Consider the following 27,434-nt stretch of genomic DNA (forward strand, 5'->3'; position numbering starts at 1 on the left):
GCTCCCTCCCTCTTCTTTTTCAGGCTGACCCTTGGCCCTCTGCCTGCCCTGCTGGCTGGCTCCCACTCATCCTGGTAAGTGCCCTGTGTCTGGCATGGTGGGAAGTCCCCAAGCCTGGCAGTTTGAGGCACCAGCTCAGGGGCAGGGGAGCAGCTGCAACTTGGGAAGGATGGAGAGGGACACCAGGGCCGCCCATTGAGGCGGCCCCGGCCATGCCCCGCTGCGCACACCCCCTGCTTGGATGCAGGCGTGGGGTCATCTCCATGGTTACCGGCACAGGGTAAAGGTCAAGGAGTGGCCATGGCTGAGGAGGGGAGAATGGCCTGTGTTTAGGAATATGAACGGCAGTGTCGTATGCCGCAGGGATGAAGAGGAGTTGAGAGAGCAATTGGAGAAGCTAAGGCCCAGAGAGGAGGGGTCTGCAGAGGTCACCCAGCAGCCCAGGACTCCCAGCTCCAGCTTCCCTCTGGGAAGATAGGGTTAGGGAAGGGGCTGGTGTGGATTTGTCCCCCACCCCCAGGGTCCCCTCACCTGGCCTGCTCCTCTCCTCTGGGCTGGACTCCCCCTGTAGCATCACAGCATTGGACCAGGGCTGGGGGGGGAATGGGCCTGGGCCAGGGTCAGGTGGGTCTTCTGCATGCTTCTGCCTCTGCCGAGTCTATGAGTGTGGGGCTTTTGGCGGAGCAAGGGCAGGGGCAAGCCTGGCTCCTGCTTCCAGCTCAGGCCGTGTCCGCTCTTGCATTTGCCTGTCCAGTAAGGGGTGGCGCGTTCCTGAGAGCGCCGGCTGCCTCTGGGTTCTTATCCTCATGGGTTGTCATCCCTGAAGCTGTGCGTTGGCCACCTCATTGCCTGTGGATTCCTCCCAACCCTGGGGTGTGCTCACCCCAAGCCCCTTCCTCCCGTGGCTCCCTCACCCCAGCTCCTTCCAGCAAACTTCCTCCTCTATCAAAGCTGGGCCCCTCCTCTGGGAGGCGTTCCCCAGTCCAGCACCCGCAGGGCCTGGCCCCTCCTCTGGACCCTGCAGCCCCAACTGTCAGAACTGCCTGCCTCATCGTCCAGGCTGGGCTGTGGCCCAGGGGTTCCTCACCTGCTGTTTGATCTCAACCCTCCTGCAAGGAGGAAGGAGAATGGGAAGAGGCCCCACTCTGTCCGTGCCCTCCTCGCTGCCCTCTGTCTGTCTGCCTGCTGTGGCCAGCCTTCTGCTGAAGGTGTGGTCTGCCCTTGGCCACCTGAGGGGACTGAGGCTGGCACAGGCTGGGTACGCCAGGGTGTCTGTGCCCATGCTAAGGAGGCCCCAGACCTAAAAGCCCAAGCTCCTCACCCTCTAGGAGACAGTGGGGTGTCTGCAGCCCAAACGGGCCCCGAGGGGGGCCTTGGCAGCTGGGCTGGGGCTGCAGACACAGCTGGGGAGACGGAGCTCCTTAGCCTGGGAGCTGCCTTTTTTGAGTGACCCGACACCTAGGCTATGGGACAGCTTGGGACCTGCACAGCCGGTTACGGGGCTGGAGTCCAGGGTTTGTTGGGAGGCTGAATTCGGGGGGCCGTGCCCTAGGAAGCCTGGCGGGCAAGATGAGACCCCTGCAGCTTTGTGGCCTGTGCTCTGTGGCCTCTGTCACCCTCAAATCCTGCTGTGAGGGTGGCCCCAGGCCCCAGAAAGCCCCTTTCTCCAGCTGCCTCTGCCCAGGGGTCCTGTCCTCCCTGGGCAAGTTCTGGGAGGAGAGGGAGGGCGCTCAGCACCCAGTGGCTAGAATCCCCATTCCCTGCTTCCGGGCTCTGGGCCTGGGCAGGGCACTGGGCTTGGTGGGGGCAGAGCAGCCCTGGGAGGGGCAGGATTCTGAGCAGGCCCCGGGGCAGGGGCCGGTGAGTACGGGAGCGTGCTTTGCCACTCAGCCATAATGTGCTTTCTAGCAAACCAGATGTTAGCAGAGCTGGTGTGGTTGCGGGGACATGAAAAGGCTGGGGATAGAGTAGGAATTGAGAAATACCAGAGCCCAGGCCTAGTCCCTCAGTCCCTTGGTGTCAAAGGGCACAGAGATGGCCACCTTAAAATTCATAGAACCGGGTGCAAGACATAACAGCCCTCTGTGTGGCCTCAGATGGCAGAGCAGGGTGGCAGCAGCTGCCTTGGCAGGAAGAGCATGTTGGTAAGGTGACACCATCCCTGTGTGTGTTGTAAATGCTGCTCTGTGCTGGGCCTGACACCCAGGGTGCAAGTTGTTTCATGGTTTGCTAGGGAGAAGCCGAGTATTCAGAGGTGGCCCTGTGGGGAGGCAGCAGGGAGCTTCCTCCCAGGGATGCAGCTGACCTTGCGCTGGAGCCAGAGAGCCCTGGCCTCTGACCACAGGATGGGAGGGCAGGAGCAGTGGAAGGTAGGAGTTAAAACCCGGATGGTGGATGAGGGGCAGCCCTGGGCCCCAGGCAGCTTTCAGGACCTCACAGGGTAGAAGGCAGGAAGTGCCGGCTACTTGGTGCTGCCCAGGGAGCAGGGAACAGGAAGTCCCGGGTGGGGAGGAAGCACTGGCGGCCACAGGCCTCAGAAGCAGCAGGAGTGAGCTGTGGGCACAGCTGTGGGGCAGCCAGGCGCGTCAGGCCTCACATGTCTGGGAGATGTAGGCTGCCTGGGCTGGTGGCCCCTGAGCCGCATGGCCTCCCTGGGCCCCAGGACACCGGCCCCAAGCAGGTCACGAGGACGGAGGGCCATGTGTTGGGTCAGCACCATCAGGTCAGTGGGGCGGCCCCAGGACTGGGGCTCAGGAGGCGGCACTGGTCTAGCACCTGAAGAACCAGTAAGGGGGCCCCACGTGGGAGCCACAGCCTTCCTCGGGGCTGGCCGTGGGAGCCCACAGGAGGTGGCCCTGAGCCTGCAAAAGGCAACAGGCTCTGAGGAGAGTGGCCTCTGTCTGCCTTGAGAGGCCCCCGAGCTGACAGGCACAGGGGGAGGCCAGAGAGGGAATGTGATACTTAGAACCCCCCCAGCCCCCCATCACATGGGGCCGACAGGGAGGCGGGGGCCAGCCTGCTGGGGTGGGGCCCAGGTCCGGGAACTTCTCGTGATACAGCCTGCAGGGTGGCCTTGGTGTTTGGGTGCTAAGTACACACATGTTGTGTATGTGAGTGTGTGTTTCTGTTGTGGGGGGGTAACGGAGAGAGCTGTACAAGGTCCCTGCTGCCCACCTGGGGAGTGCCATGCTCTGAAACCTGCAATGTGGAGGACCCGCAGGGACCTCAGGGACTGCCGGGCTGGGGCTGTGCTCGCAGAGCCCAGGCTGGGCCACCCTGCCCCTGGCCAGCAGTACTTCTCTGGCATAGCTGGTTACTGGGCCTTTACGGGAGAATTTTGGTTTCGATTATGTTAACAGAGAAAGATTCTGGGAACAGGAAGGAAACAAGGGAAACCGAAAAGGAAGAGCAGACAGCTGTGGGGAGGCAGGGCAGCCAGGGCTCCAAGGTGGAAGCCGCCCCATCTGCACATCCCACACCCACCACCGGCCACCCACTGTGCGCCAAGCTGGGCCGTGGCTGTGCTGGGCCGGGGGTGGTGCGTGAGCCACCATTTACTGGCTGTGTGACTTTGGCCAAGTTTCTTCGTCAGTGACTTGGGGAGGACTCTGGTTTGAAGCTCAAGGTGTTGGATGATGGGGCGATCACTGAGAAGCACAGAGCTTGGCCCACAGGGAGTGCCCAGTGCGCTCGGCACAAGGCCTGATCCTCTCCCAGCCTCTATACCCAAGTCTGTAAAATAGAAGTAAAGTATTGAGCTCAGGTGGACCCTGGGCGATTTAGTGAGCTGTGAGGTACAGCTTGGCACTGGGCCCTGGCAGGGCTGGGAGTGGTGGTGATGATTCTGTGCTCAGGCTTCAGGACACGGAGACACTGATGACCGCACATGACAGGTCTTGTTGGTCGTTGGAGGCTGTGTGTGTGTGAATGAGTGCTTGCATATGCATGAGTGAGTGTGATGAATGTGTATATCAGTATACATATGGGTGTGAGTGTGCACGTATGAGTAGACATGAGTGCATGAGTGTGTATGAGAACATGAGAGCGAGTGGGCATGCGGGAGAATGAGTGTGTGTATATGTGTTAGTGTGGATGGTGTGAGTGTTAACTGTACATGCATGAGTGTGACAGGATGCACATATATGAGCGTGTGAATAAAGTGCACAGGGTGACCTGGTATCTTCTCCCTCTGGGCTGGATCCCCAGCCCCAGCTTGCCCTGTGGCTCCCACAAATGGGGCCAACCTGATCACCACTACTTGACCCTGTGGTCACATGAGGTGCTGGCTCCCTCACCACAGCCAGGATGATCCTGCAGGAGCCCAGCCTCCCAGAGCCCCCACACTGCTCCTATGCAGGGGCTCACGCCTGTGTGCATGCGAGCCATGCAGCTCATGTGCACGTCCTGTGTGAGTGCACCACCGGTGACATTAGCTGGGTGTGCAGAGACACAGCGCACATGAGGGCCTGCACAGGCCATGACCACACGCCACAGGGCTCATGGGGCCCCAGGGTGGTGGGAGCCACAGAGCCTGCATTAAATGGAACCCGATGGGGTGTCTCTGTGGGACTGAGCACTTTTCACCTGACTGCTCTGCCCCCCCACCGCAGCAGCCTCAGGCCTTGGGGTCACCTGAACCAATTGCAACTTTGAGAGAAGGTAGGGAGAGGAGCACAGACAGAGACCTGGAGAGTGTATCCCAGGTGCCCCGTTTTCCCTAATGTGCATGTGCACACACACACACACGCACACACGCACACGTGTACAGGCTCAAATGCAAATCTCCACGTGTGCACACACGCAAAGATCACATACTTTCTGGAAGGGCTCATGGAGCCCAGCAGCCACCACCAGCTTTGGCCACCCAACGCTGGCCCATGTGTCTCCAGAGCCCTGCTCCAGAGAGCAGCTGCAGAGGTGTCAGGGGACTCTGAGAGTGGACTCCTCCATACCCACTTTACACTGGAGGAGGTGGGGGCTCAGGGGAAGAAGGGGCCCCAGGAAGGATGTGAACCCAGATCTTCAGCACTCTCCCTCACAGCTCCTGCCCATGTTAACTCAGCCGACACCGCAGCAGCATGGTGACAGGTCCCCCCAGGGTGTCTGCCTCTACAGAGGAAGGGACTGAAGCACCCAGAGAGCTGGCAGGTAGGCCTGTGGAGTCCCCTGGGATGAATGAATGGAATTTAACCATCAGGTCCCTGGAAGAGGGGCTGGGCACTGGGAAGCACAGCCAGGGAGGCCTGGCCAGCTAGGAGTGTGGGTGCTCCTTGGGGATGCCCCCTGGTTTTCCCGAGCACAAGTGGGGCCAGATTCTGTGAGCTGGGCTGAACTTCCCCAAGAGCAGCATGGTCACCACGGCCTCCATGGCCCGTCATCACCCTCAGCCTCAGCCGACCTTTCCCCTTTCTGCTCTCAGCCTGGCCTGGCACTGGGCTCCTGGCCAGGTATCACCCCCTGGCACAGGGCAGGGCCAGGTGGGGCAGAGGATAGTAAGGTGGCAGGGGTGGGTTTCCCCTTGAATGGCCCCTCCTCTGGAGAGGGGCTGTGGGTGTCAGCGTCTGTCCCTGAAGCGAGGAATTCCCAGGGGAGGTGAGGGTGCCACATGACCTGCCCTTGTCATGACCTGCCCCCCTGCCCAGGGTCAGCTGATGATCACCTAAGAGCCTTCATCCTGCCCACAGCGGGACAGCAGCCAGGCAGGAACGAGCCCCTCACAGGCCTGCCCCTATCTGGCCACTGAGCTGGACCCATGTAGGACTGTAACCTGTCCCTGTAACTCTTCCTGCTGAGCCTTGTCCAGGTGTGGAGCCAGGAGGAGGTGGTGGGTTCCATCTGTCCTCACAGTGGCTCCTCCCACTTTGACACACAGGCCAGGTCTTATAGCTTTTGGGTGGCGGGGGCACAGTGGGGTGTGATGCCCCAGGGTAGGGGCTCTGTTTCAGCTTCCTGTGCCTTCCAGGCAAGTTGCAGTCCCTGTCACCCACAGGGTGAACATTCCATCCTTCTTTTGGGGCTACCTGGGTGTCCCCCCTGGGCTGGGTCTGAGCTAGTGAGGATGGGAGACAATGACCAACTAGTGTGGTCAGTGTTAGGGGCAGAGAAGGCTATGCTAGTCCCAAGGGAGGGACACAGGACTCCAGAGAGGTTATGGGAGACTGCCTGGAAAAGGGAACACTTGAACTAACTCTTCCTTTCATTTTTGGATTGTTGCTAGTATATAGAAATAGAATTGATTTTTGTATGTTGATCTTATATCCTGCCACCTTGCTGCTCATTTATTCTAATAATTTTTTTTTTTTTTTTTTTTTTTTTGAGATGAAGTCTCATTCTTGTTCCCCAGGCTGGAGTGCAATGGCGCAATCTCGGCTCACTGCTACCTCCACCTCCCGGGTTCAAGCGATTCTCCTGCCTCAGCCTCCCAAGTAGCTGGGATTACAGGTGCCTGCCACCTTGTATTTTTAGTAGAAATGGGGGTTTCACCATGTTGGCCACGCTGGTCTCGAACTCCTGACCTCAGGTGATCTGCCCGCCTCAGCCTCCCAAAGTGCTGGGATTACAGGCGTGAGCCACTGCGCATGGCTATTCTAATAATTTTTAAGTGGATTCCTTGGGATTTTCTGTATGTAAAATAATCTAATCAGTGAATAATTGTTCTTTCTTTCCATTCTGGATACCTTTTATTTCTTTTTATTGCCTAATTACTCTGGTGAGAATCTCCAGTACTATGCTGAATAGAAGTAGAGCAGACATCCTTTCCTTGTTCCTGTTCTTGGGGGAAAAACTTTCAGTCTTTTACCACTAGGTATGTTAGCTGTGGGTTTTTCATAGAACCCTTTATCAGATTGAGGAACTTCCCTTCTATTCCTGGTTTGTTGACTGTTCTTATCATGGAGGAGTGTTGAATTTTGTCAAACACTTTTTCTTTGTCTATCAAAATCATGTGGTTGTCCTTTATTCTATTGATATGGTGTATTACATTAATTGTTTTGAATATTAAACCATCCTTGTATTCCTGGGATAAATCCCACATGGTCTTGGTGTAGAATCCCTTTTATATGTTGCAGGATTCAGTTGGCCAGTATTTTGTTGAGGATGTTTATGTCTATACCCATAAGGGATATTGGTTTGTAGTTTTATTGTGATGTCTTTGTCTGGTTTTGGTATTGGGATAATGCTGCCCTCATAGAATGAGTTCCCTCCTCTTCTATTTTCTGGAAGTTTGTGAAGGATCCATGTTCTTTTGAGCCAACTCTTGATGGCTGGGTTAGTTCAGTTTCAACTTTAGGCTGTGGCAACAGCATGGGCTGAGGCCTGCAAGTGGGTGCCTGCTCGATTCAGGTAACTGGAGCCATAGGGTCTGGCTGGCGTAAGAGCACAGAAGGTAGAGGGCAGGAGTGGCTGAATCAGGAAGGGCCAGGTTGGCATGAGGAGGCCCTAGAGGTTTAGCACTGAGCAGTGATGGGAATGGTGTGCGTGTTGATTCTGTGCTGGGTGGAGGGGGCTGGAGGCAGAGGAAGCCTGAGGAGAGGAAGTGGAGGGGGTTGCCAAGAGGCAATGGAGAGGGGCCTGGCAGGGCGGCTGGAAGGAGGTGGGATCCTTGAGGCAGGCCAGACAAGGGCACTGAGAACAGAGGCACAGAGATGGGACAGAGCCTCGAAGGCTGGGTGCAGTGGGAAGAAGTCCAGATAGCGGGCCTGAGGTGGGGCCTTGAAACCAGGGTGGGTGCCCAGGATGGACAGCTAGGTAGGGTCGGGCCCAGGCTGTTAGAGCCACACCTGCATCTGGCCCATCTTGGTGGCAGCCTGTTTGCAGGTGGAAGATGGAGGAGGCAGGATGCCTGGGAGGCCAACAAGGGCCTCTGCCGGCCTTTGGCCACCCCAGGGGACTCTCCTGGGTGAGGCGCCTGCGTTTGGGCAAGCAGGTGGGAGGTGCCAAGGACCAGACCCCTGGCTCCTTGGAGAATCCGGGGCTGGAGGCCCATGGAGTCCCGCAGGAAAGTGGAGAAGGTGAGGGCGGGGCACGTGCCCGATCCCTTGCCCCGTTGCCGCCCTCCATGCAGGTGCCGTTTTGCAGAGGCCACTTTCCCGAGGGAGCTGGTTGCAAGGGCCCGGCGGGATGGGACCTGGGCGGGGCCTCAGAGCCGAGGCTCCCACGCCCGCCGTGGATTTCCAACCAAGCTGTGTGGACTGGCAGGTGTTGGGGGAGTGGAGCGGGAGGCCTCGTTTGCATCGAAGGCTTCTTGATTCCGGGCTGCACCAACAGATGTGGGCCTCCTGTCCCAAGCGCCCACCAACCTCCTTGCAGCGTGGGGCAACTGAGGCCCGCAGGGGGCTCACGTGCCTCCCGCGCACGGTGACGCGGCAGGGGGCGGGGCCGGGAGGGGCGCGCCGGGATCCTCACCTGCCCGCCCAGTCCCCCGCCGAGAGGGGAGGAGCCGGCGGCTGCCAGGCCAGGGCCGGCGGGCATGGCGGGCTCCGGGCCGCGGCCGCGGAGCTGGGGCCGGCGGGAGGCGGGCGCCCGGGACGAGGCGGCGGCGGCCGGGGGGCGCGGCCCGGGGCCGTGCCGGTGCTCGCAGGGGAGGCGGGCGTGGACCGCCCCGGGGAAGCCGGCCATGCCCGCCGCGTGGACGCCGTGAGTACCGAGCCCCGGCCCCCGAGCCCCGGGACCCGGGCCGCGAGCTTCCGGCTCTGGACCCCGCACCCCGAGCCCCTGGACCAGGGCCGCGAGCCCCGGGCGCTGCTGGTCGCCCACGCGCTTCTTGGGGGAACAAAGGCGGGCGTGGACCGTCCCGGAGGGCGGATGGGGGACTCAGGCCGGCACGGGGCTTGTCGGTCTGCGGGCAGCTCCCCGCGGGCGGACTGGGCACGGGGCTCCCTCCTCCATCCCCACTGCGGGGCTCCCTCCTCCATCCCCACTGCGGGGCTCCCTCGGGCCGGGCGCGGTAGGGCGGGCGGCGGGGTGTGGCGGCGCCTTTGTTCCAAACCTTGGCCTGTGGTTGGGGGTCCTGCGGCTGGGACCCGCCCCTGACCCCTCCCTGCCCAGAGGGGCAGTCTTTGGGTGCAGAAGGAGCTGGTGGGGTCCAGCCGGGTGACCCAGACCGAGGCCGGCAGAAGACAGCCTGATGCCTTGAAGACTTCCTCTTACACTTTTGTTGGAGGGTGCTGGTTTGCTAAAAGCAGAGAGTATTTTTCTTTTTATTTATTTTGTTTTTAATTTTTTAATTTTAGCTCCAGCTCAGTTGCCCAGACTGGAGAGCAGTGGCCAATCATAGCTTACTGCCTCCTGGAACTCCTGGCTCAATCGATCCTCCTGGATTAGCCTCCTCCGGGTACTATAGGTGTGCACCACCAAGCTCAGCTAATTATTTTTTAGAGATGGTGGTCTCTATATGTTGCCCAGGCAGGCCTTGAATGCCTGAGCTCAAGTGATCCGCCTGCCTTGGCCTCCCAAAGTGCTGGGATTACAGGCGTGAGCCACTGCGTCCGGCTATTTTATTTATTTATAGAGACAGTGTCTCACTTTGTTGCTCAGGCTGGAGTGCAGTGGTACGATCATAGACCACTGCAGCCTCAAACTCCTGGGCTCAAGTGATCCTCCTGCCTCAGCCTCCTAGAGCAGCTGGGACTACAGATGCACCCCACCATGCCTGACTAATTAAAAAAAAATTTTTTTTAGAGATAGGGTCTTGCTATGTTGCCCTGGCTTAGTTTTCTTTATGTATGTTTTTTGGGGTTGGAGCTGTAGTGGAAGCAGTCCCAGCCCCACTGGGCATCTGGGTCTGACCTTAGCTGCTCCACTAAGGGCTTAACAGGACACTGGCCACAGGCCTGCTCCCACCCAACTCCACTGGGGCCACAGGAGGGACCCTACCCAGGATGGAGTGAGGGCAGGCACAGACCAAACAGTGCAGGGTGGGGGGGTACTGTTCACTGGGACAAGAGATGAGGAAGATGCTGTATTTAAGTGGGCAATGAGGGTGCCTAGCAGAAGAGGAGACTCTTAACCTGGGTCTTGATGGATGAGTAGAAGTTCTCTGCATGGGAAGGGGTGGAGGTCATTTCAGGCAGAGGAGGAAGCATTAAACAGCATGGTGTATCTCAAGGAGAGCAGCTGGAGCATGAGTAAGGGGGGCTGGAGTAGGGGGCAGGTCATGATGTTGGGTCCCGTGGGCCTGGGTTAGCCCCAAGGCAGTCACTGGTCCTCCACTGACTGTGTGGTTCTCGCTTGGGCTCAGAGGGAAGGGGAGTGATATCCTGGGCTGGTGGGGTGGATAGCAGCCAACCCACCAAATGGTGGTCACGACCACTGCTGACAGCAGTGTGCTGTGTGCTGGGCTGGGTGTCCACTCTGTCCTCCAGCATCTGAGGCTTGGGATCTCCCAGAAAGTCACACCAGGATGGGAGCCCAGGTCGTTTGACCTGGGAACTGGGGGCTCTTGGCTGCTCACTTGCCTTCTTCCTGTCTAGGCCCCTTATAGGTTCACCTGGCACTGGGACTTGAAGTAGTTATGGCCTGAGGTCTGACTTATCTGGGCTGGCTGTTTTCTGAGTTCGTTGATCTCTACCCAGCCCCCATGGGGCCTTGTGCTCAGTGGCTGTGTGCAGAATGAACCAGTGGAGAGAAAGGGCTGCACGTAGCGCTCAGGATCCTGGAGTTGGGTGTGTGGCTGAGTGGACCAGGGGCTGACTGAGTGGAGCAGGTGGCTCTGTCTCTCCCTGGGGTCCCACCTGGAAGCCCAAGGCCCTCAGAAAAGGGGTTTCCTTGCCTGTCATGGCCCTACCCTCCAAGCTGTGTCCTGGATCTTGGCAATGTCCCCCTGAGCGCCCTGGCTCAGCCATCTCCTGCCTGACCGTAGCTGAGCCACGTGCCTTTGTCCTTTATTGCAGCTTCATGGCGGCTGAAGAGATGCATTGGCCTGTCCCTATGAAGGCCATTGGTGCCCAGAACCTGCTAACCATGCCTGGGGGCGTGGCCAAGGCTGGCTACCTGCACAAGAAGGGCGGTACCCAGCTGCAGCTGCTGAAATGTGAGTCCCTGGGGTGGTAGGGTGCACAGTAGGAGGGCATGGGGGCAGGGCTAGCCATGTAAGTAAGCATCCTCTCCAAGCCTCTGCTTCCTCACATGGTGTGCCCTCTGGATTTTCCCATTCCCTCTCTGGTGGCTGGCACCCCTGGAGAAGCAGAGGTTGACTTCCCTAGCCCCCAGGACTGTAGCAGGGTCCGGGGTGGTGCACAGTGTTGGCCAGCTGGCAAGGGGAGCTGCAGCCTGCAGCCAGGACCTGGGGACCACAGGTGGCCAGGTAGGTCTGGCCTCTGGTGCTGCCCTCACTGAATCCGTGAATGTTCAGTGAGTTAGTTGGTCACTTCGCCCACAGTGAACCTATGTGTCAAGTCCTGGCTGGGTGCTGGACCTCTGGAGCTGCACAAGACCCAGGCTCTGGCCCCCAGGACAGCTGGCTGGGAGGAAGAAGCAGCCCTCAGGCTTGAGAGATACCCAAATGCTGAGATACTGAAGGCCAAGAGCAACAGGGCCTGAGCAGCAGGTGCTCCATGCCTTTGCAGTAGCAGTGCCCTCTGCCAGGGACTCCCTGGTCCTGGGCCGCCTGGTTGAGATGTCCAGGCTGGACTGATTGGTTCCTGTACGGGCACTGGTTGAGCTGTTCTCCTCTTTGCACAGACAGCCTCCTTGGAGGAGCTGTAACTGGCTTGTCCCCCAGCCTGGGACAGGGCTGGGGCAGTGGAGCTAGGGTGGTTTCAGTGTAACTTTCCACCTAGGGGTGGCCCCACACCAGTGGCTCTCACTGGCAAACTCTCCGGGCTCCTGAGTCTCCCTCTTTTATTTTATTTTTTCGAGACAGGGTCTTGCTCTGTTGCCCAAGCTGGAGTGTAGTGGCATGATCATGGCTCACTGCAGCCTCAACCTCCCAGGCTCAGGTGATCCCCTCAGCTGGGACTATAGGCATGCCACTATGCCCTGTTAATTTTTTTTTAATTTCTTGTAGAGATGGAATTTCATTATGTTGCCCAGGCTGGCCCGGAGCTCCTGAGCTCAAGCGATCCACCCGCCTTGGTCTCCCAAAGTGCTGGGATTACAGGTGTGAGCCACTGCATCCAGCCTATTTTTTATTTATTTTTGTTATTTATTTATTTATTTTTTTGAGATGGAGTCTTGCTCTGTTGCCCAGGCTGGAGTGCAGTGACTTGATCTCAGCTCACTGTAACGTCCACCTCCTGGGTTCCAGCAATTCTCCTTTCTCAGCCTCCTGAGTAGCTGGGATTACAGGAGTGTGCCACCACGCCCAGCTAATTTTTGTATTTTTAGTAGAGACAGCGTTTCACCATGTTGGTCAGCCTGGTCTCGAACTCCTGACTTCAAGTGATCCTGTCTTGGCCTCCGAAAGTTCTGGGATTACAGGCATGAGCCACCGCGCCTGGCCTATTTATTATTTTTATGTCTCACTCTGTCACCCAGACTGCAGTGCAGTGGTGCGAACACAGCTCACTGCAGCCTCGACCTCCTGGGCTCAAATGATCCTCCCACCTCAGCCTCCCAAGTAGCTGGAACTACAGATGTATGCCACCGTGTCCGGCTAAGTTTTGTATTTTTTGTAGAGATGGGGTTTCACATGTTGCTCAGGCTCACCCCATCTTTTATTTTTAGAGACAGTCTCACTCTTGTCACCCAGGCTGGAGTGCAGTAGCACGATCTTGGCTCACTGCAACCTCTGACTCCCGGGTTCAAGCAATTCTCCTGCTTCAGCCTCCTGAGTAGCTGGGATCGCAGGCGTGAGCCACTGCACCTGGCCTTAGTCCCCCTCTTTTAGCTCTGGGGTAGTGGGAGCCTCCAACAGCCCTGCAGCACCCAGCAAGTCAGCTGTGGCCTTCCTGGGCCTCTGGTCCTGGCTCTGCCTTGCCTCATGCTGGCTCCACACAGCCCCCCAAATCTACCCCTTCTTTGTGGGCAGCCAGGCCTGCCCTCGGGTGGCACTCTGGGGCTAGCCTGTGTGCCTACAATTTTTTCCGTATTTGGCCCCAGAGTGGGCTCCTGGGGAGGGGGCAGCATGCCAGCCTTGCTCCCTGCTCTTCCATTTGGTAAGGCTTGGAGGCAGGAGGCCTGGCCCCAAGTTGCCCTGTGGAGGGTCCTCACAGTGGGTCTTGGCAGCCGCCCCTCCAGGCTCACCTTCCTGCCCTTGCCACCTCCCACAGGGCCCCTGCGCTTTGTCATCATCCACAAACGCTGCGTCTACTACTTCAAGAGCAGCACCTCCGCCTCCCCGCAGGGCGCCTTCTCCCTGAGTGGTTATAACCGGTAAGTGCCCGACCTGCCTGCTGACCTCGGGCCCCCACAGCCAGCGGGTCCCTCCCAGCAGAGCCCCAGCTGGGCCTGCCCCTTATTCCCGCCCAAGGAAAGTGCTTTCCCGAAGCAGCCTTCGTGCCCATCCCCTGTCCTCCCCGCCCAGCCTCCACAGTGCCTCGCCCTCTCCGCGTGTCCTGCCCTCAGGCGCAGGACCTCGGGGGTGCCAGGGTCTTCCTGTGGCTTTGTGCACAAGTCCCAGAGGCCTGGACAGCCTGCTCTCCAGAGTCTCCACTCAGCCACCACCCAGTGACTTCTGCATCTCTCCTCCCTCCCCACCTTGCCCCTTCACCCACCATGACCTCTTTCCAGGCAGCCCAGACCCCAGCCAGCCCAGGCCCTGTCCCAAACAGAGGCTGGGCCCTAGGATTCCCTGCCCCAGGGTCCTCCCAGGCCGGGATCAGTTTCCAGCTTCACGCATGTCCTGGGCTGGGCTCTATCCAGTGATGGGCCATGAGCTGCCCTGGAGGGCCTTCCGCACTAACAGGCAGGTGGGCGGTGGCCAGGTGGCATGTGGGTGGCGGAGTGCACTGGCACAGCCCATGGCCTGGGGCCCACACAGAGGGTTAATGCTGGCACCCAGCTCTGGTTCTGGTTGCTATCCCATCGGAGCCCTGCACCCCACTGCATTTATCTATTGCCTCTTACCACCCCTTAAGGGCCCAGCCCCTCCTGCCTATGAGGAACCAAGGGTCACATGGTATCAGTAGTGGAACTGGGACCTTCGGAGTGACTCTAGGCCCCGGCCTGCACCCTGGCCACAGGCCTGGTAGAGCAGCCTTGCCAGAGCACCCAGCCCGGTGCCAGGCCCCCATGCTGGCACAGAGCTCCGGGGTCTCCTGGGGAAGGTCATTCCCTTTCCGCAGACAGACACAGCGCCTTCCGGCCTCCAGCATGTGCCAGCCATGCCATGAACCCTGGGCCCAGTGGCAGATGCAATCATGCCCCAGGGAATTGTCTAGCCTGTCAGGGAATGCTGGGCCTGAGGAGTTTTGGCCAGGCTCTTATGGGCCGTATAAGTGCACCTGCCCCGGTGCCTGGCTGGCAGGGCTCCCCACGTGATAAACTCAGCGCAAACCCCACATCCTGGCTGTGTGAGTGGGCCACAGAGCAGGCACGAGTCATTCCCTGAAATGCACTTAGGGCTGCTGCTGGGCCTCAGGGGCACGGAGCCCTGTGGGGTACCCCAGGGAGGCCAAGCAGGCCTGCGCAAATGGGGCCAGAGGTGGGAGGGTGGCGTCCATGTAAAGTGGCATTGGCGGGCATCGAGGCAGGTTTGTCCTTGTCTCCTGTGCACTGCTGCTCCCACGAAGCCCACCCAGCACCCCTCTTCCATGCCCCTCCATGCCCCCTTATGCCTGCCTGGGCATGAAGCTCACTACTGGGAGCATCAGCAGCCAGGGCCCACCCAGATCTGCCCTCTTCCGTTGGGGCGTGGTGCTGGTGCCGAGACGTGTTCACAGGGGGGTGCTGTGGGAAGGCCATCCCTACAGCTGTGAACCAGGCCGTGACCCCTGGCGCTGTGCCCGCAGGGTGATGCGGGCGGCTGAGGAGACCACGTCCAACAACGTTTTCCCCTTCAAGATCATCCACATCAGCAAGAAGCACCGCACGTGGTTCTTCTCGGCCTCCTCCGAGGAGGAGCGCAAGGTGACTGGGGGTCCAGGGACGAGTGCAAGGTGACTGGGGGTGTGGGCCTGCAGGCACCAGGCTGGACCTGCCTTGGGGGCTCGCTGGTCCTGGGGCGCTGGCCTCTCAGTCCCGGGCAAAGAGAAGGTGTGGCTGGGACACAGGCAGCTGGGTGGGTGCCGCCCCAGCTCCATCCCCATGCCCAGAGCCTGGTGCCAGCGCCCACACAAGAAACATGCTGTCCTGGGAGGTGCCCCTGTGGGCTGAGGGGAGCCACACAGCCATGTTGTATCCAGCCGGGTCGCCTCCTCTGACCTTGGGAGTCACAGCAGAGCAGGCAGGGCAGTGAAGGTGGAGGGGTGCGGTGGGGCCCACCCTGGTGGCACCGTGCCCACCACAGCCCCGCTGACCTGCAGAGCTGGATGGCCTTGCTGCGCAGGGAGATTGGCCACTTCCACGAAAAGAAAGACCTGCCCTTGGACACCAGGTGAGCCCGGGCCCAGGGCATACCGGGCAGTGAGGGTCCCTGGGGCGTCTGGGCCTGACCCGGGTGTCCGCCTCCCAGCCCCGGGCTTGGCATAGAATTCCGTCCTTAAAGGTTTCCTGGAGGTGCCAGCCGGGCTGCGTCTCTCTGCTCCTGTCTACAGATAAACACAGATACAGGACAAGCACAGATGTTCACACACAGACGAGCGACACGTGGACACGCACACACAAACACAAGCAACACACGGACATGCACACACACAGAGCAACACGCGGACATGCACACACACACAGAGCAACACGCAGACATGCACACACAAACACAGAGCAACACACAGACATGCACACACACACAGACATGCACAGGTGTGCATGCATCTCTCTGCTCCTGTCTACCTCCAGCCCCATCTGTCACATCTGTTTCTGTGTTGCCGCCGTGGGTAGTTCCTGTTAGGGGATCATGTGTGTTTATACGCCTGCCACCAGGGAGGCCTGGCATGGCAGCAGCTGGGCACTTTGGGTTCCCAGCCCCCTACGCCCACCCTGGCTCACTCAGAGTGAGACCAGAATGATTCTCCCGGCGGGGCGCCGCTGGGCAGTGTGAGCCTTGGCAGCCTCCCCCGTGAGCTGGCCCGACGTGCAGCAGATGCTCTCTGGATTGGGACTCCCTGGCCCGAGACGATGTGGAGGGAACAAACCTTCCTGTCCTTTCACAGGTGGGGACAGGAGGCCCAGGGAGGGCTGGGCACAGCCAAGGCTGCCCTGCAGGTCCCTGCCTGACCCCGGGCTCCTGTCCCCTGGTCCAAGCTGTTCAGCCTCGGGCCCAGCCCAGAGTCGCCCAAGCCCTCTTGAGGCAGGAGCAGGTGGAGACGTGGGCACAGTCAGGGCGGCCATCCTTGTGGGCCAGGAGGGGCACCTAGTGGAGGCACCACAGCCTCCAGTTCTTCTGTCTGTCCTTGTAACTGTGTGTGCATGTCCACGTGTTGCTCTGTGTTTATGTGTGCATGTCTGCGTGTTGCTCTGTGTTTGTGTGTGCATGTCCGCGTGTTGCTCTGTGTGTGCATGTCCGCGTGTTGCTCTGTGTTTGTGTGTGCATGTCCGCGTGTTGCTCTGTGTGTGTGCATGTCTGCGTGTTGCTCTGTTTGTGTGTGCATGTCCGCGTGTTGCTCTGTGTGTGTGTGCATGTCCGCGTGTTGCTCTGTGTGTGTGCATGTCCGCGTGTTGTTCTGTTTGTGTGTGCATGTCTGCGTGTTGCTCTGTGTGTGTGCATGTCTGCACGTTGCTCTGTGTGTGTGCATGTCTGCATGTTGCTCTGTGTGTGTGTGCATGTCTGCGTGTTGCTCTGTGTTTGTGTGTGCATGTCCGCGTGTTGCTCTGTGTGTGTGTGCATGTCCACGTGTTGCTCTGTGTGTGTGCATGTCCGCGTGTTGCTCTGTGTGTGTGCATGTCCGCGTGTTGCTTGTTTGTGTGTGCGTGTCCGCGTGTCGCTTGTCTGTGTGTGAACATCTGTGCTTGTCCTGTATCTGTGTTTATCTGTATACTTCCATGTCTGTGTGACAGAGTCCTTGTGTCTGTGTGTCTACATGTCTGCGCGTGTCCCTGTGTCTTTGTGTATATATATCCATGCTTGTGTGCCTGTGTTCCTGCGTGTGCTTGTGTGTGCACGTGTGCATCTGTGTGTTTGTCAGAGTATGTGTGCATGTGTGTGTCTGTCATCGTATCCATGTGTGCATGTGTGTGTCTGTCAGCGTATCCGTGTGTGCATGTGTGTGTCTGTCAGCTTAACCATGTGTGCATGTGTTTGTCAGTGTATCCGTGTGTGCATCTGTGTATCTGTCCGTGTATCCGCGTGTGCCTGTGTGTACCTTTGTGTGAGCATCAAGGGACCTCCCAGGCCTGGTGCTCACCGTCCGCCCCAACGCATCCTGCATTGCAGCGACTCCAGCTCGGACACAGACAGCTTCTACGGCGCAGTTGAGCGGCCTGTGGATATCAGCCTTTCCCCGTACCCCACGGACAATGAAGGTGAGGTCTTTCTCCGCGTCCACTGCCCGTTCGCCTCTCCCCACCTGGCCTCCTCTTGGCCGCTGTGGAGGGGAGGGAGGTGTGTTCGGCTGTGCTCCTTGCTCTGGCCCTTTGGCAGTGCGCAGTAGCATCCCTGGGCTCTGGCCTTCAGCGGCAGGGTCTGGACTCACAGTCCTCCCAGCGGGTGCTTGCCCCTTGCCTCCTGGACTCAGCCCCATGCAGGGAGCATTGCTCGGAGACTGGGCCTGGGCTGGTTTGGCTCTCACCACCCGCCCCACCCCATGCAGACTATGAGCACGACGATGAGGATGACTCCTACCTGGAGCCCGACTCCCCGGAGCCCGGAAGGCTTGAGGGTAGGTGGGGGGGGTGGGCCCGGGGAGCTCTGGGTGTGTAGGAAGCAGGGGCCGGGACCGGGAGCAGAGCCCCTCCGAGGCTGGGGATGCTGGCCCAGGTACCGCTCTGGGTGGCTTCCGCTTCCCTGCTGTGTCCCAAGTATTATGAGGATTGGAGCAGAAGAGGTATAGCTGCTGCCACCCCTGCTCATTTCCTCCTCCCACCTCCCAGGAGGAGGGACAGGCACATGGCGATAAGTGGCAGGTGGAGCCGGGGTGGCCCTGGGGGATAAGCATGGGGAAGGAAGGACGCTGAGGAGCGCGCAGGCTCAGGGCAGGTCCATGTCCCCATGGCTGCCAGCTTGTGTGGACACTGCTGCAGGCCAGGTCGTTGTCCCACCCCACCCCATCCCATCCCAGTGTCCACCTACCTCCTGCAGCACACGGCCTAGTCAAAGAGACAGGCTGATACAGGTGGTCACACGTGGATGACGGAAGCACGAGCTGGGTGGGGAGGACGTGTCTCTGTCCTCCTCTGTCCCCTCCCTCCCTTCCTCCCTCCCTATTGTCTCTCCAGCCCCCTTATCTTGTCAATTTCCTCATGTCTGGGGCTGATCCTTGATCCTTCCATTTTCCCTGCGTCCGCCCTGCCTCCTTGTTTTCCAGCCTCCTGTCCTCACTGACTTGGCCTCTGCCGACCCCAGCCCCTGACCCCGTATCCTCTCTGCCTCCCATCCCCTCCCACCTTCAGGCTCCCGGGTCCAGCCCCTCTTCTCCTGCCGCTCCCTCCCTCCTTCCCTCTGGGGTCCCAGTGCCAACAGTCCTTCAGCCCACCAGGGTCTGCGGGCCGCTTGCCTCAGTTTCCTTCCATGCAGAGCTCTCGTCTCACAGTGTTCACCATGCCTGTCCCTTCGCCCACACACTACTGCCTTCCGTCTTAGCCTGGCTGGCCAAGCCTTGGTGAGCTCAGACTCCGTCTGCCCAGCCCTGAGCTGCAGCCCAGTGAGGCTAGAGATGGGCCTGGGGAGCCACCAGTGCTCCTGCATGCTACTGCTCCACTCACCCTCCCTCTGTACCCCCTTCATCCTCTCCCCAAAACATTTCTCGTCCAGGACGCCTGTGGCCTCCCCATTCCCAGTTCCAGCGCTCAGTCCTGAGCCACACCAGCCTGGCGCCTGCCCTGTTCCTTACCAGCCCGTCCTCCAGGCGCCCCGTGCTCCCGGGGTCCTCTTTCTCCTCAGCTCCTGTGCTGGCCCCATGAGGGATGCCCCGGACTCAGACCTCACTCCTCTCCCGGATTCCCTGGGTGACAGCCTGGGTCATCTGCAGGCTGCCGGCTGGATTTCTGAACTCTGCACACATTCCCTGACCCCGCATCCCCTGGCATCTCCCAGCTTTCTGGATATGTTCTGAGCAAACACGGGCCTTCACCTTCCTCCCAGCTGCTCCCCTCCCCTGTCCTTGGGAATTCCGTCCTCCCTCTCGCTCCAGCCGAGCCCTGAGATCCTTCTTGACTTCTCTTCCTTTCTCTTCCTTCCACCTCTGGGAACCTGATGGGCTCCTCAGGTGTCCTCTAGGCTTCAGGAAGCGTCCACAGGCTGCCATAGGGAGGATGAATGGGGAGGGCTGGGGGTGGTGGGTGGTCTGGGACCCTGGGGAAGGCAGGATGGGAGTGCTGGGTGCTGGGCTGCTGGGTGGGCAGGCTGTGGGGTGGGCATACCATGGGTTGCACTCCTGGTTGGCCTGGCTGACCACTGCCAGCAGAGGATAGTGTTGGCCCAGTCTCTGTCAGGGTCCAACCCGGGTCTCTTTGCTCTGCAGATGCCCTGATGCACCCACCGGCTTACCCACCACCCCCAGTGCCCACGCCCAGGAAGCCAGCCTTCTCTGACATGCCCCGGGCCCACTCCTTTACCTCCAAGGGCCCCGGTCCCCTACTGCCACCCCCGCCCCCTAAGCACGGCCTCCCAGATGTTGGCCTGGCTGCTGAGGACTCCAAGAGGGACACACTGTGCCCGAGGCGGGCTGAGCCTTGCCCCAGGGTACCTGCTACCCCCCGAAGGATGAGCGATCCCCCTCTGAGCACCATGCCCACCGCACCCGGCCTCCGGAAACCCCCTTGCTTCCGGGAGAGTGCCAGCCCCAGCCCGGAGCCCTGGATCCCTGGCCACGGGGCCTGCTCCACTTCCAGTGCTGCCATCATGGCCACTGCCACCTCCAGAAACTGTGACAAACTCAAGTCCTTCCACCTGTCCCCCCGAGGACCACCCACATCTGAGCCCCCACCTGTGCCAGCCAACAAGCCCAAGTTCCTGAAGACAGCTGAAGAGGACCCCCCAAGGGAGGCAGCCATGCCCGGACTCTTTGTGCCCCCCGTGGCTCCCCGGCCTCCTGTGCTGAAGCTGCCCGTGCCTGAGGCCATGGTGCGGCCCGCAGTCCTGCCCAGGCCAGAGAAGCCGCAGCTCCCGCACCTCCAGTGAGTTTGTGTGGCGGCTGCAAGCCCTGCCTCCAGCTACAGGGACCCTGGCCTGGCCTCTGACGGGCACTCTGCCCACCTCGCTCCCCTGGCACTCTTAGCCCACGACGGGGTACCAGGTGCAAGGGTAGGAAGGTTCCCTGTTGCCTCCAGTCCGCCTTGGTGGAACGTGGAGCATGTCCATGACTCAGCCCTGAAGCTTGCTGGAAATGCTTTGGGTTTTTTTCTTTTTGAGACAGGGTCTCACGCTGGCAACCAAGCTGGAGTGCAGTGGTGCGATCTCAGCTCACTGCAACCTCCACCTCCGGGGTTCAAGTGATTCTCCTGCCTCAGCCTCCCAAGTAGCTGGGACTACAGGCACCTGCCAACACGCCCGGCTAATTTTTGTATTTTTAGTAGAGACAGGGGTTTCACTATGTTGGCCAGGTTGGTCTTGAACTCCTGGTCTCAAGTGATCCGCCTGCCTCGGCCTCGCAAAGTGTAGAGATTACGGGCGTGAGCCACCGCATCCTGCTGAAATGCTTTCTGCTTTATTTCTGGGAAGTGCCAGGAGACCAGTTTGTCCCCCACTCCCACAGAGTTACGCCAATGGCTGTGGTCAAAGGCATCTGGGACCCCAGGTGGGCTTCCTGCCTTGCCTGGCAGGCAAAGGGTCCAGGAACTGGAGGGGCAGGTTTCGCATGGGTGTGCTGGCCGGCACGCACACCCCCGAATTCCTTGCCCACGGTGCCCTTCTCCCACGGCTCTGCGAACACCTCTGAGATGCCTGCTGCCTGTGTGGAAGTGCCTCTGAGCAGCCCTTGTCACACTCGTGGTTCTAGTTCACCAAGGGCTGCAGAGGTGCAGATGTTCGGAAGTCACGTTTTTCCATGACTGTGGGGATAGCGGTTCCAGGGCTCAGCCTCACCCACAGGCTGGCCTCCCATGCTGGCGTGGCCCGTTAATCCTCCCTAGAGCCTTTGAGGCTTTGCTGAGCAGGACCGGCTAGCCACACAGGGAGGCGTGCAGGGACGCCATGGGCGTCCTTTGGGGTCACACTGCATTGTTCATCCAGTTCACGTCCACTCCCCTGTGGCTCTGAGTGGGCTGTGATTTGGCCATGACCGGACCTCCCCTCCCCACGAGCATCCAGAGCACTTGTTGACGGTGTGATGACACTGAGCTCGGGAACCCTGGACTCCCTTGCCAGCATCCATGGCAGCCCTGACCCCTGACTCCGGTGTCGGGCGATTCCTGCTGTCCCAGGGCAGTCAGCACGAGCCCTACCCGGATCTCTGTTGTCCTGAGCTTTTTATGGTCACAGGGGCCATAGCAGGCAGCTTGCCGTCCTCACACGGAGGGCGGAGTGGGGAGGGGAGCAGAGGGTGGCCGCCCCGTGTCTGACAGTGAAATGGTCCTGCCTTCCTCTCCCTGCCCCTCCAGGCGATCACCCCCCGATGGGCAGAGTTTCAGGAGCTTCTCCTTTGAAAAGCCCCGGCAACCCTCGCAGGCTGACGCTGGCGGGGACGACTCAGACGAGGACTATGAGAAGGCAAGGCTGAGCAGCAAGCCCGGGTCCCAGTGGCCAGTAGGTGGACAGGTGGTGGGAAAGCCATAGGCCAGGGCGGCCCCTCACAGACCGTCCTGAGCAAGGACCCCCCGAGAACCCGGGAGCCTAGGGGGACACAGCACCATGTAAAGCCCCGGATCCCGGCACCGTGTGGCCACCGTCCGGGGGGTGGTGGTGCGGGTGGATCACTCCGACGTTGGCACTGACACCGTCAGCCTCTTGCAGGTGCCACTGCCCAACTCGGTCTTCGTCAACACCACGGAGTCCTGCGAAGTGGAAAGGTCAGCACAAAGCCCTGTGTGTGCTGGGTCCTCCGCCGTGCCCGGCTTCCTGCTTCTGTGTCCCTCTCACTAGCTTCCGTGTTGGGGAGTTGCTGGCACAAGTTCATGGCCCTGCGTGCAGCAGAAACCAGAGGAGTGGACCTCCCTGCTCTGTCCCATGCCCAGCTGGCACCCTGGCTGGCCAGGGCTCTGCTGGGCTGCTTCTGTCAGCCTCACGGCAGCCCGACGTGCTCAGTGCTTGAGACCTACAACAGCGAGAGGACAGAAAGCCAGGCTTGGGAGCGGGGCGGGAAGGTCCGTGTGAAAGCTGCCCGAGGAGGACTCACCCGCTAATATGACTGTCTTATTTTAGGTTGTTCAAGGCCACAAGCCCCCGGGGAGAGCCCCAGGATGGACTCTACTGCATTCGGAACTCCTCTACCAAGTCGGGGAAGGTAGGCACCAGGGGAAGATGCCCCAGGGCCCCTCTGGCTCTCCACACACCCAGGCTGTGGGTGGGCCCAGGACTCCACAGTTCCTAAACCACTCCCCGTGTGGACTCTTACTTGGTGTCTCAGCTGAATTCTCTTCCCAGCAGCACCCCCCAGTCTATTCCCTAATAGATCTCCAGCTGCAAATTGGGGGCCATGATGGCCACCTCCCAGTGGGGGCCAGGACTCGGGTGGGGTAGGGCTCATGCTCTGGGGTGGGGGAGGCCACATGGGGCAGGGGAACGCCAGGTCTGCCCGTGTCCCTCCGAGCGTGAAGTTGTGGCCTCACTGAGCCCTGCTCTCCCGGGTGTGTCGGAGTGGTTATTGGTGGTTATGAGCTGTTGCTCATCAGAGGCGCTCTGAGGGCTGCCAGTGTCGTCCCCGCTGTCCTTGTGCAGGTGGTCTGGAGTCCCTCCCCACCCCCCGAGGGCCACAGGACCCACCCTTGATGGTTCTGCCCCCCTATCCCCAGCCCATGGTCTCCCGAGGCTGGTCCCGCTGTTTCTCAGGGAGCCGTCAGCCTCCCGCTTCCGTCCTGTAGGTCCTGGTTGTGTGGGACGAAACCTCTAACAAAGTGAGGAACTATCGCATTTTTGAGAAGGTGAGAGGGCTCTGAGTGGGACGGGGACCCTGGCCGCATGGCCTGGCAAGGGGCAGGGCAGAATCTCCCTGATGAGGCATAGGCAGCGGGTAGACTGAGACTGGCACCTCCAGGACACCGCCCTCCCCTTCCCCTCCACCATCGCTCACCCCCCACCCCTCCTGCTCAGCCTCCCTCCTCTCCTGGCCTACCTTTGTCCTCCACTGACCCTAGTGGGGATGGGCAGTCAGCCATAGACCCTGGGTTGCTTGTCTTGTCTTTTTCTTTTTGCGGGGACAGGGGTCTCACTGTCTTTCTCAGGCTGGTTTCAAATTCTGGGGCTCAAGCAATCCTCCCACCTCGGCCTCCCACAGTGCTGGGATTACAGGCGTGGGCCACCGTGCCTGGCCTAGGTTCATTTCCTGACCTTGTCTGAAGTGCTCTGGGTGCAGGCTCCTGGACATGGAGGACGGAGGGGAAGTGAGGTGGGAACATGGAGAGCACAGGCCTGATGCGGAGGCCACCTTGGGGGCACCACCGACAGCCAGGGGCCAGCCTGGCGATGCCGCTGTTGCTGCTGCTGCCTTGTTTTACAGATGGGGAGACTGAGGCCTAGAGCCGCAGAGTGGCCTGGCCCTGCTGATGCTCCCCCTCTCTTCCCCCACAGGACTCTAAGTTCTACCTGGAGGGCGAGGTCCTGTTTGTGAGTGTGGGCAGCATGGTGGAGCACTACCACACCCACGTGCTGCCCAGCCACCAGAGCCTGCTGCTGCGGCACCCCTACGGCTACACTGGGCCTAGGTGATGCCAGTCCATGTGGCTGCCAGGCCAAGGCAGTCACAGGGGCCCTGACCCCAGGCCACACAGACGGACACGGGCCCACATGGGAGGGTGAGCAGGAGCAAGGCCGTGCTTGCCTAGGGCCTCTGTGATGGACATCTCGTAGGACCCAGCCAGTCTCATCCAGCAGGCTGGGTTCTAGGGCTGAACCAGGCGCCAGGCTCCAGAGGACGAAGGGACTCTGTTGCCCCACACTAACTTGCCCTGTCCCAATCCCAGAAACCCAGGACCAAGCTGTGCCTGGGCTCCAAGGACAGGAACACTGGTCCCCCCATCACACTCACCCCTAAGTGGGCTGGGAGCCAGGCAGGGCCAGGGCAGCTGGGTGGGGGCCGGGGCTGGCCCTGGGACCCCCAGGAACGCTAAGACACAGGTTCCAGTAGGGGCTGTTGCCTCCAATAAAGCAGCAGTGAGCTTTGCCTTGGTGGCTGGGGCTTGATTGGGAAGGAGGGGATTACCAGCTTACTGGGTGCCCATGCTGATGTCTAAGTGGTGACCGCAGCAGTACCCGGGAACCCCAACAGTTGGTTGTCTTGTCTTCCAGGGTGCAGGTCACTGAGTGACTTCCCCAGGGTGCACAGCGAGTAACAGATCAGGACCCAAACTTGGGCAGTCTGGGCTGGGAGCCCACACCCCACTCACCAGTTCTGCTGCCTCAGGTCAGGCCAGGGCAGTGCTGCTGCAGAGCTAGAAGGCCCTGCAGCTACAGCTACTTCATTCCCTGCATTAGTGCCTGGTTACTGGGTACCTCCTGAGTGGCTGTCCCCGTTCCAGAACTTGCATACACTGAGCGGGCTACAGAGCTAGAAGGCCCTGCAGCTACAGCTGCTTCATTCCCTGCATTAGCGAGCAGTTATTGGGTACCTCCTGCATGCGTGGTCCCATTCCAGACAGGGGCCTCTGGCCTGGCTGAGTTCACAGCCCAGTCTGGGGACAGCTGGGTATGAGGTGCTTACGGCACAGTGTCCAGGGCAGCTGGGTGTGCAGGGACTGGGGGCTCCAGGAAGATTTTTTGGAGGAAGTAACAGCTATGATGGGATGGGAACAGTGGACCCTAAGCAGGCCAAGGGTGCGTAGGGACGGTGGTACCCAGATGCCCAAGTCTTCCAGGCAATACCTGGCTCAGGCCCAGCCCCAATCCATCCCCTTACTTTCTGCCATGGAGTTCCAGCAGGTCACTCTCCCTGGCACACCTTCCAGGCTGGATTTTTAATGAAACAGACTCGGGGAGGTAGGGGCTGGCAGGGACCCTAGAATCCTTGTGATTTTTCTTAGCACTTTATGTCAGGGAAACCTAAACTGAGGTCAGCACTTGGGCCCACTGACAGTGACTGACTGGGGGAGAAGGTCCTGCAGCCCCCTTCTCCTGGGTGTGTTCTGGGGACCTGTGGTTTGCTGGCGGAAACAAGTGATGAGGCTGGTTAGCGGATGTGGGAGGCTGTGACCCCAGGGGGCCATAGGGTGCGGTGGAACTGCAGGCCCTGCAGATGACGGCAGCCAGCTGCTTCCAGGAACCAGGTGTCCAAGGCCACCTCTGCAGGGGTTTCCTCTTCAGCCTGCCTGGGGTGAGAGGTCAGTGCACCACAGCCGAGGCTGGAGCACAGGGAGCTTCTGTTGTTCTGATCTATCTCTGGAAAACCAGCCATTCCTCCTCCCTGCAGTCAGAATTCTTTGCCCTGTCTGACCTGAACTTGCTTAGGGAGTCATGCCACTCCCCACTGTGGCCATAGTTTCTCTTCCTGTAAAATTTTATTATTTTAGTTTTTTGTTTTTGAGATGTAGTCTCACCCTGTCGCCCAGGCTGGAGTGCAATGGCGTGATCTCTGCTCACTGCCACCTCCACCTCTCTAGTTCAAGCGATTTTCCTGCCTCAGCCTCCCGAGTAGCTGGGATTCCAGGCGCCCGCCAACACGCCTGGCTAATTTTTTGTATTTTTAGTAGAGACGGGGTTTTATCATGTTGGCCAGGCTGGTCTCGAACTCCTGACCTCAGGTGATCTGCCCACCTTGGCCTCCCAAAGTGCTGGGATTACAGGCGTGAGCCACTGTGCCTGGCCCCTTCCTGTAAAATTTTTAAATGGAGAATTGGGTGCGAGATGTGGTTTCCAGCCTGGTGCCTGGGGTGCTGAGCTAGTGAGTGGTGCAGTCCAGGACACCTTTGCTTTATCTCACTTACACGGTCATCTGGAGGAGCTCAAGTGGCTAAAGCATCCTGGGGCCCAGAGCCAGGTGATAGGTCCCTCTGGCCAACTGGACAGTTGAGGCCTGTGGTTACCCGAAGCCCAGCTGGGGCCCTGGTCCAGCCTTGCCTCCCAGACTCTGCACCTGCTAGCACAGCTGTCCACCTCTGTGTGAGCTGCTCTAGGCCGAGGGCCTCAGTTTCAAGAGTGTGTTGGGGTGGGATAGGGGCAGGCCGTGGTCCTCCAGCATGAAGAAGGAGCCATGAGGAGTTGCCATGACCTCCCGAGACTTGCCATAAATGTTCTAGTCCACATATAAGGGTAGGGTTGGGATTACCATTTACTGACCACATCTGTGAGGTGCCGAGCTGGGTGCTTGACATCATTTGCTTGGAGAAGCAGCTGCTATTAGACCCATTTTACAGGTGAGAGAACCAAGTCTCACAGAGGCCTGGGTTCAAGTCCCACCTCTGCCACTAACTGGCATGTGACCCTATCTATCCTTCACTGCTCTGAGCCTAGACCCTGGCCCCTGCCTGGCTCCCTGCCAGGCTCCCTGCCACCCCTCACGACCTCTGATGGTCATTGTGGGGGTCTCTTGCCTGGCTCCCAGGGCTAGGGTAAGGGCTCTGGAGGTGCTTTCACTCAACCAAGGGGGCCACAGCACTGGGGAGTGAAACTGCCCCGCCTCACCCTGCGTTGCCCTCTGGGTCTGTGAGGGTGGGCTGGCAGGAGGCCTAGGCCCTGCCCTAGGGGCAGTCCTGCTTCCTCATTTTATAGGTAGGGAAACTGAGGCTTTGAGAGGACTCACTGACATACCTACCTTCAAGATGAGTTCAGGTGGGCTCAGTTCTGGGGCTTGGGAAAAGGGCCCCAGTGGCTTTGGGAAGCACCCCCAGCCCAGGGTGAAACATGCTTCTTCTCTTCCTGTGGTTCCATCTGAAGGATTGTGGTGAGCCCCGTGCCTTCCGTTAATAAAGATTTGTATTGTGAAAAGATTTTTTCTTTTTTTTTGGGACAGAGTCTCACTCTGTCGCCCAGGCTAGAGTGGATTGGCGTGATCTAGGCTCACTGCAAATCTCCAGGGTTCAATCGATTCTCCTGCCTCACCCTCCCATGTAGCTGGGATTACAGGTGCCTGCCAAATTTTTGTATTTTTAGTGGAACCGGGGTTTCACCATGTTGGCCAGGCTGGTCTTGAACTCCTGACCTCAACTGATCCGCCCAC

The 27,434-nt window shown here is 59.7% G+C and overlaps 1 protein-coding gene across 17 annotated transcripts in view; it reads left to right on the forward strand.

Annotated features, from left to right (window-relative positions):
* SH3BP2 (SH3 domain binding protein 2) overlaps positions 1-27,202 on the forward strand; it is a 43,436-nt gene extending 16,234 nt beyond the window's left edge. For 3 of the 17 annotated variants that reach the window (XM_003812953.6, XM_063603496.1, XM_024928519.4), the window contains 13 exons: positions 24-74; positions 10,890-11,029; positions 13,209-13,311; positions 14,889-15,006; positions 15,402-15,472; positions 17,408-17,496; positions 17,784-17,852; positions 19,653-20,307; positions 21,730-21,838; positions 22,082-22,137; positions 22,490-22,571; positions 23,149-23,208; positions 23,855-27,202. In XM_003812953.6, coding sequence (XP_003813001.2) covers positions 10,894-11,029; positions 13,209-13,311; positions 14,889-15,006; positions 15,402-15,472; positions 17,408-17,496; positions 17,784-17,852; positions 19,653-20,307; positions 21,730-21,838; positions 22,082-22,137; positions 22,490-22,571; positions 23,149-23,208; positions 23,855-23,992 — 1,686 coding nt within the window. In that variant the 5' untranslated portion in view covers positions 24-74; positions 10,890-10,893 and the 3' untranslated portion in view covers positions 23,993-27,202. Of the gene's footprint in view, positions 1-23; positions 75-2,350; positions 2,370-2,529; positions 2,723-5,127; positions 5,149-8,412; positions 8,635-10,105; positions 10,125-10,889; positions 11,030-13,208; positions 13,312-14,888; positions 15,007-15,401; positions 15,473-17,407; positions 17,497-17,783; positions 17,853-19,652; positions 20,308-21,729; positions 21,839-22,081; positions 22,138-22,489; positions 22,572-23,079; positions 23,211-23,854 lie in introns of those variants that run through there. The other 14 variants (XM_003812951.6, XM_057302022.2, XM_063603497.1 and 11 more) reach the window with 11 other exon arrangements.
* The last annotated feature ends 232 nt before the right edge of the window (positions 27,203-27,434 follow it).

This window comes from Pan paniscus, chromosome 3, assembly GCF_029289425.2.
Source record: "Pan paniscus chromosome 3, NHGRI_mPanPan1-v2.0_pri, whole genome shotgun sequence".
Classification (NCBI taxonomy): Eukaryota; Metazoa; Chordata; class Mammalia; order Primates; family Hominidae; genus Pan; species Pan paniscus.